The following is a 12,789-nucleotide window of genomic DNA, read 5'->3' on the forward strand; positions in this document are numbered from 1 at the left end:
ACGACGACGACGACGACGAGTACAACGACGACGACGACGACGACGACGACGACGACGACGACGACGACGACGACGACGACGACGACGACGACGACGACGACGACGGCGACGGCGGCGACGGCGGTGGCGGCAGCGGCGAACGCAGAGAGGAGCGCGCTCGTGCTCTTGCTAGTTGCCTTCTCCCACCAGTTTCGAGAGAGCGACTCAGTCACTCACGATCACTCAGTCACGGCGGTCACGCGTCGCCCGTGTCAGATGCGCACCGTTGTGCGTTGCTCCGTAAGGAGGAGAGGGTGGAGGTATATATATATATATATACATACATAGAAATATATATATGTATATATATATATAATATATATAAAATATCAAATACGTAATATACATATTAGCCAAAAAAGAAAAACGAACACGAAAGGAAACTAACAAGTTTACGAGTTATAAGAAAAAATAAAAAAGGAAGGAAGGAAGAAGGAAAGGAAGGAAGAAAAGAAAAGAAAAGAAGAGAAGAGAAAGACAGATCGTTATAAAAAATCGATAATAAGGGAGGAGTGATAGCGGGAGAGGAACAGAAAAAGGAAAGAGATTGGAAAGAAATGGCGGGATTTTTGAGTCGTACTTCGCGCATGCGTGTTCGATCTTTCTTCCGCGATATCAGATGCACACCGGGCGGCGTACGGAACGAAACGAGATAGATGTATAACGAGATAGAAAGAGAGAGAGAGATAGAGACAGACAGACAGACAGACAGACAGACAGAAAGAGAGAGAGAGAGAGAGAGAAATAGAGAGAAATAGAGAGAGAGATACCCGGACGTGAACGAAGAAGGTACGGTACACGAAGATAGACGACAAGTGCCAACGACGTCTGCTATTTCCTCGTCATCGTCGTCGTCTTAGTCGTAGTCGTAGTCTTAGTCTTAGTCGTAGTCGTAGTCGTTATTGCATCTTATAAAACGCAGTAGTTCGAAGTAGAAAAGATCGTAACGATGACGACGACGACGACGACGGAGACGACGACGACCACGACGACAACGACGACGAGTTTAGCCGTCGCGTCGCGAGTATATAAAGGGGTGGGAGGGGAAGAAGAAGAAGAAGAAGAAGAAGAAGAAGAAGAAGAAGAAGAAGAAGGAACGTGCGTGTACCTTAACCCATTAAGCATATAGCGGACGATGCGCGTTGCGTTCGACGGCTCCTTCCAATTGGTCTCTCTCTCTCTCTCTCTCTCTTTCTCTCTGTTTCTCTCTCTGTCTTTCTCTCTTTCTCTTTCTCTCTTTCTATGTGTGTGTGCGTGTGCGTGTGCGTATTTGTGTGTACACATATATATATATATATATTATATGTATGTGTGTGAGAGAGTGTGTGCATGAAAGTGCGAGAGTCCGTATGTGTCTTGCACGGCAACGTTCGTTATCTGCAATAAATATTACGCTGCTAGAGGTTTCTTTCAACCGGCTCGTTTTCTCTCAATCGTTATCGCGTGTGCTCGTTGACGAGATTCGCCTAAGAGACGAGCCTCTATTTCCCTCTTTTCTTTCTTTCTTTCTTTCTTTCTTTCTTTCTCTCTTTCTCTCTCTCTTTCTCTGTCTCTCTCTTTCTCTCGCTCTATTTTTTATTTTTTTTTTTTTTTTATTAACTCTTCTCTTTTTCCTCTCGCTTTTCCTTTTTCGTACCGACGAAAACGAGAGAGAGAATAAGAGAGAGAAAGGGAGAGAGAGAGAGAGAAAGAGAGAGATTTACATACACATACACATACACATACACATATACACATCGAACATAGATATCAAGAGTGTGCGGTACAGTGCAGAAAGTTTTGTGCAGTGAACGGTCGTTAATAGACCAGTGCAGCGGCTCTGAGGAAGGAGAGGAGAGAAAGAGGAAGAGAGTTAATAGTGAGAGCAAAAGAGACGGAAGAAGGCGCTATATGCGTTGAGGTACCAGCACGAGTGCCAGCTAAGAGAAAGAAAGAGAAAGAAAGACAAGCGTTAAAGGGAGAAGAGACGTCTAAAGAGAAAGAGGACTGACCGTGTGCGTGTGTGTACGTGTTTGTGCGTGCGCCTATCGAACTAAGCTCTTTCTATGTGTTTGTCTGTGCGTGTGTGTATATCTGTGTGTACTATATAGTGGGAGTGAGGAGTGAGGAGGAGGAGGCGAAGAAGAAGAAGAATAAGAAGAAAGAAAAAGAAAGGAAAAGAAAAAGAAAGGGGTGCTAGAAGACATTAAAAACATCCAACGAGATGCATTTTCACGGTGGCCTATTGTTGACGATCTTTCTAATCGTCCTTTCATGTCCTTTGACGCTTCGGGCACGAAGAGTCGCACCTTTGATGGAGGACGATTGGGCCAGAAGGCCTCATCGAGCTGCCGGTAAGTCTCTCTATCTATCTATCTATCTATCTATCTCTCTTTCTCTCTCTCTCTCTCTCTGTCTTTTTATTTATCTTTCCTTTCAATTTTACTACTGCAATAATCATCGTAATTATTATTATTATTATTATCATTATTAATAATAGTTTTTTTTTTCTTAAATTGCAAACGCCATTTAAACGGAGCGATCGACGAATTGTTGGTTACTAAGAAAGGAATGGAAGGGAGAAGGTGGGTGGGAGGGAGGGAGGGAGGTAGAGAGGAATTAATTTCGAATATATAACGATCGACTTCCTTGCGATATCTCGAATTCTCATTTCGATTTCAACATAAACGTCAAGAGTGGCGTTACTTTTCACCTTTCCTTTTAAAGCTTGAGAACGTTCGAAAATATCGAGAACGTCTCTCTCTCTCTCTTTCTCTTTCTCTCTCTCTCTCTCTCTCTTTCTATCTCTCTCTCTTGAGTTGAGAGACTACACTCGAGATGCTTTTACGTAACGAGAACCGCGTGAAAAAGGCGGGAAACGGAGCGATCGTAAACCTTGAGTCGGTGTCGCATGACACGCGGGAATGCATCGGTGCATTCGCATTTGCTCTGTCCTCACTCTCTTTCAAACCTTCCATCTATCTATCTATCTATCTATCTATCTATCTGTCTGTCTGTCTGTCTGTCTATCTGTCTGTCTGTCTATCTGTCTCTTTCCCTTTACTTTTCTTTATCTCTCTCTCTCTTTCTCTCCCTGTTTCTCTCTCTCTTTCTCTCTCTCTCTCTCTCTCTCTCTCTGTCTTTCTGTTTGTATATATGAGACTCGTGTAAATCTAAATCAGTTTGAAATGGGTATGGTGTTGCGTTGATCCCCTACACGAAATTCTACTACTTGTACCGGTGTAATTTAAACGTCAGTTACTTTGTCGAGAGTACTGATCTCTGGATGATGTTTTAGATCCCTTTTGGAATCTACGAAAGATTTCTATGTTCTTTTTCTTCGTCTTCTTCTTCTCCGGTATTTATATTTTCTTATTTAACATAATCATCTCATCTTAGAGATTTGGAAAGCTTAGCGGATGAATTCGTACGATCCTAATATCTTCGTAATCGTTTTATGTGGATAAGAAACGAGACACGAAACCAACCGACCGACCAAGCGACCGACCAACCGACCGGTGGTGAATGAAGTAATGAGACAGGAAGTAACTTAGAGGTACCGGTGCTTAAACACCTCGAAATGACCCAGATCTTGGTTAGAGTTAATGCCTCTTCGTATCGTCTTTATGAATTTGCGACTTTTCTATATATCTCTCTTTCTCTCTCTTTCTCTCTTTCTGTTCGTTTAGAAGAAAAACATTTCCTTTTTTTTTTCTTTTTTTCTTTTTCTTTCGGTCTAAATAGATAGTTCTCTTTTCTCATGATCGAAAGAAATATATGGGTTCCGATATTAATATCTTAATTGTTTTTCTTTTTTTTCCCCTCTTTTTTTTAAAATACATCTTTTTTTTTCTTTTTTCTCCTTCGCAAATAATCGATCATCGTTCGTTCATTGTTATAATGTTTTCAAGAAATTTCAGAGTTTTTGCAGAATTTGTGAAAAAAGTAAAAAAAGTTTCTTTCGATGTTCGATTTAACAAGGAATTCGTGTTTAAGCGAATGATTAGATACGAAAAGCTAATAATAATAATAATAATAATAATAATAATAATAATAACAATTATGAAAAGTTGATAGAAGAGAAAACATAAGATACGTTATAATAAATCGGCTAGTTAGAGATAGTTCTGTTCTTAAGCTGCTTACCTGTGTTACTGAAGCTACCTTGATTGATTTCTGGTGGCCGTCAACAGGGTAAGTGTACACGACGGCTACCTGTCGACCCTGATGATACCCTTATAAGTTGTCTCTCGTTTTTTGGCTATACTTACAGAAACGGAACGTAAAGAATAACACCGGAGAGAGAGAGAGAGAGAGAAAGAGAGAGAAAGAGAGAGAGAGAATGGAATACCTAAATTGGTCATGTCTCCGATCAGATCAGAGATGTTTAACGTTTGAGATGTAAGAGTATCTCGAAATGGAAAGACTGTGAAGGTTGTTTTCTCACATTTACAAAGAGAATTCAATATGTCGGCTTAATACCAAAGACGATCAACTTACTATCCAACAGTTTCTACTTAGGATCACCTTCTTAACACTTAGATACCTTACCTACCAACTTACCTACCTACCTACCTACCTACCTACCTACCTACCTACCTATCTACCTACCTACCTACCTACCAAGCCAGTGCTAATCTCAATTAGTCTTTATTACCAGCTTGCCGACGGTAAACGTCGTCGAGTTTCCCTGCGACTCGGCTTAATGTCTCTCACAAGGTATCGACCTCACACGAGCATCCCGGATATGTAACAACCGGTAAGAGATCCTTGAATGTAGTAAGGCTCACCTGAATATTACACGGCGAAAATAAAGAGAGAGAGAGAGAGAGAGAGAGAGAGAGAGAGAGAGAGAGAGAGGAAATGATACAGAAAGAGAAAGAGAGTAAAGTCGAGTAGTTTTAAGGAAATGTTTTTTTAGAGATTAGCTCGTAATAAACAAGTTGAATATTCTTGCTTTTAAGGACTACCCACGTAAATGGACCTTATTCACGTCTTTTCTTTCTCTCTTCTTATTTCTTTATTTCTTTCTTTGTTTCTCTCTCTTTCTCTCTTTCTCTCTCTTTCCTCTTTTCCTTGGTTTCGCGATCCTCTTAACAAGATTCGCGGCTAATTGGCCGCAGCCACGAATACAACGCGGCCGTTGTCCGTTAAAGAAGTTTAGTAAGCCGATGCCGTCTTTTAAATAGGTAAATCATCATCACAGCTCTCAGGCGCCTTTCTCCCGAGTAACTTTCAGAAAACACGTTGACTTCGAGTAGACTTTGAGTCTTAGATGTTATGATGCTCTTCTAACGACTAACTCGTCCTCGTCCTCGTCCTCGTCCTCGTCCTCGTCCTCGTCCTCGTCCTCGTCGTCTATATGAAATTTATTTATAGAAATATTCTGCGAGTTTTAAATGATCTTTTTAAGGATCCTTTAGAACCGGTTTGTAAACGTTCAAATCGATGATACGATAGATTAACAATTTTTTCTTCGTTCTTTTTAAGATCGATTTCGATCTATATCGAATCATTGTCATTTCGATAATAGTGTTATTCGTTTCGTTGACGTTCGCGTTATTTCTCTTACATTTTATTTATGTATATATATATGTGTGTATGTATGTATGTGTGTATGTATAAAATAATTTATTGCATGTGATTCTATTTACTAAGATGTACAAACACGCTGACACGTGGTGCAAGGAAAATGAAACTCGTGCTCGCGTTTGGCAATGCGTTACGTTCGTTCAACACGAGAAAGCTTGTCGATGCTGTGCTACGCAAAGAAGGACAATTTTAAATCGTCGAATAGTATTTTTAGATTATCGTTCCTTTGTCTGCCACAGGGAGGGGAGAGGGGGGAGGTGGGGTTGGATTGGATGGTTGACGGTTTGTGTACAGACCCGTCGCGAGTTTATTTATAAAAATATATTCTCAGGAACTTAAAAAAAGGATTAGAGAGCGTAGCGTCATTATTTATAAAACGGTAAAAATATATTCTCTGTACGATGCTGCAATGCTGCATTATCACCATCATCATCATCATCATCATCATCATCATCATTGTTATTATTTTCTTTTTTTTCAATCTTTTGGTTTCGATCCAAAAAAGAAATCGAAAGAAAATCGTGCACTTTGCATCTGAAAGCGAATGTGATATACGTATATCTTCGTCGTCGTCGTGGAAAAAAAAAAGGAAAGAAGAACGAAAAAAAAAAGAAATCAAAAGAAAACTAATGCAACAAATATCCGCGTCGTAGATATATTCTCTTCTTCCGTTTATACGAATAGATTTTTATTTTCGTGCCATAAGTCACGCGAACTGTCTCGAACGATCCAATTCTTTTCTCTCTCTCTCTTTTTTTCTTTTTTATTTGTTTTCTGTTCTTCCTTTATTTTCTTTTTTCTTTTTTTTTCTCTTATATTTTTCTTCGTACGTCTAACGCTCCGGTATATAATAGTCGAGCTGAATCACACTTGTGATCTCGAAGCGGAAGTTTAAAAAAAGGATATCGAAGGTGAAAATCGGTATGCATGATTCTCTCTCTCTCTCTCTCTTTCTCTCTCAACGTTTGTGTATCTCTTTCTCTGTGCAAACGAAAGGCAGTGCAACTTCTCGGTCTTCTCTCTGAAGACTTGAGAGAGACAGAGAGAAAGAGAAAGAGAGAAAGAGAGAGAGGACACAGTGTATATATTTAGACGGACTGCAGACACAAAACGACTCAGCACCTTAACTGCAATTTCTTCGTTCCATGGGCTCCTTTCTACATCTCCTTATACATTCAACCAAAGAAGAATCTTCTTCATCTTCTTCATCTTCTTCATCTTCATCATCTTCTTCTTATTAACCATATCCGTCTTATCTCCTTTGAAAACATTAGTTAAGCGGTTAAGGAATATCGATTAAGGAATTCGTTGACACTCGAAGTTACGATGGGATAACACGAGATTAATGGTTTCGCGTTAGGTGTTCCACAGCATTCTTAACCGGATGGGGCACGGCAGGATATACGATGCAATTCGCCTATTTCTATTACTTCCCGAACCTCGGTAAAAGGTGTGGCATCGATCGAACGTATTTCGATCGTACTTGGGTACAAAGTTACGATGGTAACACACTTCTAATCCGTAAATCGTTCATCGACGAAGTCAAAAAGCAAAAAAGAAAAAAGAATAATATTAAGAGTAAGCGGTTAACGATTTGGAATCGGAGCTAATAAGTCGATAGATTTTTATTTCGATACGATCGTTCCGAATATGAAAAAGAAGGAGGAGAAAAAAAAAAGAAAAGATTGCAAGTCGATTAGAGAATGGGAAAGACGAAGAGAGAAAATGATTGCGATGAAAAAGAGAGAGAGGCTTTATAAAATTTCATCGTTCTAAAATGACGAAGCCACTTATTTGTTTGCGTTTCTTACTTTTAATGAAACTCACAGAAATTCTCAGGACTTTTTTTCCTGTCTTTTCTTTTCTTTCTTTCTTTTTTTTTTTTTTTTTAAACCTCGGATCGTTTGCATCGCGCATTTAAATGAACATCGTGGAAGGAGACAGCTGCCCGGCCTGTGTGACTCTCAGACTTCTCAGAGACCTTCTCTCTCTTTCTCTTTCTCTTTCTCTTTCTCTTTCTCTTTCTCTTTGCCAGTACGTTTATGTACGAAGGCATAAATCTAGCAAGAACGCAAGCAAGGACTTTCTTTCTCGACGTCTATATGCTCGTTTTGTCATACGACAGGGGCATTAATCCGACCTTAGAGAGAACGGAATTATTCGATTGAATATTTCAACGTATTCTCATCAATAAAATTTATCGACGACAATTTTTACCCAGTACGTACATATATTACTTCGATACTTTAATTAACCTAGACGCCATTTTTGCTTTCTTTCATTCTTTCTTTTCTTTTTCTTCTTTTTCGCGACAATCGTCGAAGAGTTCAGAGATATATTCGATGAATGAATTTGGATCTGATTGTAAATATTATTCGATCTGGTTTATCAAGCTTCTATTCTCTCTCTCTCTCTCTTTTTCTCTTTTTTACTTCAAGGTTTATAACTGAGCTTGGATGAATGAACACACGTGAACAAGTATGATAATATTACGTTTTCGTTAATCATTGCGTCATTTAACTCTCGATCTCCGTGATCTTTTACAAATTTTCTTTTTCGTCCTGTTTTTCTTAATGCCAAGTTTCACTGCTCTCGATCGTTCTAAAAAAGAAACAAAAAAAAGGAAAAAGAAAAACAAAAATAAAAAGAAAAGGAAAGGAAAAAGAGGTTCAAGGAAATGAACGAGTATGGTTCTGTTTAGATAAAAAGAAAGAAAGAGAGAGAAAGAGAGAGAGATTAAAGCAAGCTACCGCTAGTCGTCGAACGTATTTGTACTTCGTCTGGACGTTTTCAGCGTTTACGGCACGCTAACAAGTTTTATTAGGGAAACGTTAGGCTGATGAGAACGAGAAAGAGAAACAGAGACAGAGAGAGAGAGAAACTGTTCTCTTCTCTCTCTCTCTCTCTCTCTCCCTCTCTCTTTAAAGGCAACCATGATGCATAAAACTCGTCGACATTTTTTCTACTTCTTCCTCTTCTCCTTCTTCTTTTTCTTCTTATCATCGTTTCTGTTAACCATGATAAAAACCAAGTATTCTATCTTAGGCGCCAATGTGGTATTTCTACTTGCGTAATTTTACGGGGTTGCAAACTATTAAACGCCACTTGGACACCGTAAATCTTTTCTCTTTTTCCCTTCTCTTTTCTCCTCTCTTCTTTCTTCTCTATCTTCTCTTTTCTCTTTCCTTTCCTTTCCTTTCCTTTTCTTTTCTTTTCCTTTCTTTTCTTCTCTTCTTCAAGTCGGATCTTCAATCTTCGAGTGCAATTACCGGAGCAAAGTAGATCGCGACCAGATAGGACACGACCACAGTGGGACGATACACCACAAGGTAGCATAAAGCGACCTTCTACTACTTGTTGCAATTACCAGACGTTATACTTACAAACACGAGCCCTGATTACTGTGATTACTCCAATTGGTATCAAGATAAATTGATGAGCTTGCGTTGCAAATGATAAATTAGGAATAAGCCGTGTCTACTCTTTGAAAAAGGAAAGGGAAGATAAAAGGAGAGGGTGAAGTACGGCTTGTTTTTTTTTAACATTTTATTTTTTTCTTTCTTTTTTTTTTTTTTTAAATCGTTCGACAACATTGTGTGTTGTTTTATCGTGTGAATTATTTTTTCTACGTCCCTCTATTCTCCTTTTCTTTTCTTTTTCTCTCTCTTTTTTTCTGTCTCTCTCTCTCTCTCTCTCTCTCTCTCTCTCTTCGTCTATCTCAGCCTCTTGCACATGCATCGAATTACAATGGACACTGTCTCGAGTTAAATCGTTGATACGTTTCCAGTTTAATCTTCTTCTTCTTCTTTTTTTTTTTCTTCTTTTTATTATATCCACTCTCATCATCCTTACTGAAAAAATAAGAGACTACGAGCTACTAGAGTTTCGAATCCGTCGATCGAGCTATATCATTTTCATTGGACACTTCGTTTTTATATTTTTCGACTTGATGATCGATAATGATCGATAAACGAAAAGAAAAGAAAATGGTGAAAAGATTCAGCTCGATATCGTTAGATATCGTTTATAATAATGAAATTTTTGTTAAAAAATTATATCCGTTGTACTACTTGCTATCAAATCGCGATAACATATATGTATAATATACGTACGAATGAAATATTTATCAAGGAAATTTTCTAATTAATAAAGATTAACGATTAGAAATAACGTCTAACGACGTGGACGCGACTATCGTGCGTCAATTGTAACGAATATAAAGAAACATCGGGATATAATCATTATGAAAAACCTATCGACCTATTGCCCGGTGTATCGTTATTGCGTTCTTATCGAATATTAATACACTGTGTCTACGTCATACTGGGTTGTGTCCTCTTCTTCTCCTTTTTCTTTTCTTTTTCTTTTCTTTTTCTTTCTTTCTTTTTTTCTTTCTTTCTTTCTTTTTCTATCATTAAGTGCACGGGCTTGACATTATTGCGCGATAAGCTTTAAACGAACGTTAAGCTTAATTGATTTTCATGAACAAAGATCAAACTCTCTTTTTCTCTCTCTCTCTTTTTCACTCATACATTTTCTCGGGCGACAAAGAAAATATCTAACTTAATCGAATTCACAGTCGAAAGAATTCCATAAAATTACAAAACGCGAATCGAGTGGCTAGTTTTATCGTTTATATTTCTCGTTCGTCAAATATATGTGTGTGTGTGTGTGTGTGTGTGTGTAAAGAAAAAAAAATGTGGTCTTTGTAGTTTCACAGAGATTAACTCAACCGAGTCAAACTCAAATACTAGATATTCTCACGTAACAAAAAGGAATATTTCGTAAACGTTTTACGTATATATCACGTAATAATCGACAATCCTTCCTTTTATTTCCTCGTACATATACACACACACATATATATATGTATATATACCTATATGTCATTCACAATTCAACGATAATAACCGCGAATGAGAAAGCTAAGAAGAATATTCAAGGATATATCGGACAACGGACAAACAAAGAATAGATATAGAAAACTAAATATACAACTATAATCTAAATCACGATCTAAGTCCCGGCTTAGGGATTCTTCTCCGTCCACCATATGTCCCAGACGAGAAAGAGAGAGAGAAACAGAGAGAAAGAAGGACAGAGATAACAAGTATCATGGTTAAATAGATTTACTCGGAAGCTTGAGTAATGCGTTCAGTAATTAGCTTTACTTAAAGGAATTCCTCGTAACATGGTTAATCCATGGTCAAGAATCTTGTTCTTGGATCGTATGGAATTTGTCGTGGCGTCGATTGCTGCTGCTTCTATTAACAAAGTAATGTATACGAAAAAAAAAAAGATACTTTATACGACGCGTTTCTTCTAATGAGAAGAATTTGATTTTGAATTAAAAAAAAAAAAGAAAAAGAGGATAAAAAAAGTAGAAAACAAGAAAAAAATAGAAGATTTACTACGAAAACGATGATTAATTTCACGTATATTTCGTTGAGCCAACGTTAGATTAATTTAAGTATAATCATACACGTAAACGTCTTCAAAGAAATGGAATATCGGTTGAACGATCTCGATCGAAGCAACCTTGGATCCAATCGTTCGCGGTCTTTTCCTTATTCTTGGTAGCGATCGATCCGAATCGATCGATCGATCGATCGATCGATCGTTCGTTCGTTCGTTCGTTCGTTCGTTCCTTCGTTCGTTCGTTCGTTCGTTCGTCCGGTCCGATTAATTCCAACGGAGGTTCTCTTCCAATGGCTCGCGGACATGTATTATTCATTATTGTCTCTTTCCACGGCGTCCATCTTCACACCGTTGAACTCGTTCTCTCCTCAAAGGAAAACTACAACGCCTTCTTGTTCTTTTCCTTGTTCGAAGAAATATTTTTCTAAGAGTATATATATATATGTATGTAACAACAGTAGATTCGTTTGTAAACACGTGGATAATATTAGACGACGCGTGCCGCCGGAAGGAAAATAAAAAAGAAAAAAGATACGAAACTATTTCATTAACTTTTAAATTAAATTTGACGGAAAATGGCGTTCCCCGATAGTTATATAAAGTCAAGACTTTCAATCTTCCTGGCATTAACCCAATTATATTTTTTCTTTTTCTTTTTTTTTTTTCTTTTCTTTTCATTTTGTATATTTATCATTTCCGGACACATACGAAAGATTGCATGTGCATTGTATTATAAGATATATATATATATATATATATATATATATATATTATATAAATTCTACGATTTCCTACTTCCGCAATTTCTTCATGCGCGTGACTTGCATTACATCCAAACAAAAAATCAAACAAAACGAAAAGATGTAAAACAAGGGATCCCGTTATTCATTCACCATAATGAAATCATTTCTCGTTCGTTCGAAGAAACAAAAAGATAGAGATAGAGAACAGAGAAATTTATCTTCGTGTTTGTGTAAAATCGAATTTATAATGCACCTTTGCTCCGATCGTTTTGAATCGACCTTGAATACGGAACATTCGGCTGCAGTGCACACCAGTGTAAAGATACGAACGCTGACGACGACGACGACGACGATGACGACGACGACGACGACGACGACGACGGCACGGACGAGCGTCGCGCCGACTCGGTAACGTGACTCGCCTCTGCGTTTGTTCTCTTTTTTACTCTTTTTTTTTTCCTTTTTTCTCGCAACACACTCAATGCAACGAAGGAATTCTTCTGGTCGTTCCGTAACGTAAAGATTTCGAGTTGACAAAAGAGGCACAGACGATCCTTCTTCTTTCCTTTTTTTTTCTTTCTTTTTTACCCTCCCCGTTCATCGGAATACAAAATTGCGATGATGAACGTTTTTATGTAGAAAAAAAAAAAAGAATTACGGACTTGGTTGTATGCAGATAGAAAGTCTCATTCATTGTTGAGGGTTCCTCTATTATTATACTTGCTTATATATACATACATACATACATACATATATATATATATGTATACGTTCATTCCTTAGGTAGGTATCATAAGCTTACGAGAAGGCAGCTTGCTCATCGTAACCAATGCTTATCAGTTCGAGCTCGAACCAAACGAGTAAGCGAGTAAGCGAGTAAGCGAGTAAGCGAGCAAGCAGGGATCGGTCGAAAGGCTTGGCCAATATGAATGCATCGCATTACGCGTGCACTGACTTAAAGCCACAGCCGCAAGGTCGGCATTTCTGACGCGGGCATGACATCACGTAGGCGTACACG

The 12,789-nt window shown here is 38.2% G+C and overlaps 1 protein-coding gene across 8 annotated transcripts in view; it reads left to right on the forward strand.

Moving 5' to 3' along the window:
- LOC127072337 (dorsal-ventral patterning protein Sog) overlaps positions 1 to 12,789 on the forward strand; it is a 56,654-nt gene that overhangs the window by 13,254 nt on the left and 30,611 nt on the right. For 2 of the 8 annotated variants that reach the window (XM_051012693.1, XM_051012691.1), the window contains one exon: positions 1,827 to 2,372. The exons of 1 other annotated variant lie outside the window; for it this stretch is intronic. In XM_051012693.1, the coding sequence (XP_050868650.1) occupies positions 2,243 to 2,372 (130 nt within the window). In that variant the 5' untranslated portion in view covers positions 1,827 to 2,242. Of the gene's footprint in view, positions 1 to 68; positions 300 to 1,785; positions 2,373 to 12,789 lie in introns of those variants that run through there. 5 more of the 8 variants (XM_051012695.1, XM_051012689.1, XM_051012692.1 and 2 more) reach the window with 5 other exon arrangements.

This window comes from Vespula vulgaris, chromosome 25, assembly GCF_905475345.1.
Source record: "Vespula vulgaris chromosome 25, iyVesVulg1.1, whole genome shotgun sequence".
Lineage (NCBI taxonomy): Eukaryota > Metazoa > Arthropoda > Insecta > Hymenoptera > Vespidae > Vespula > Vespula vulgaris.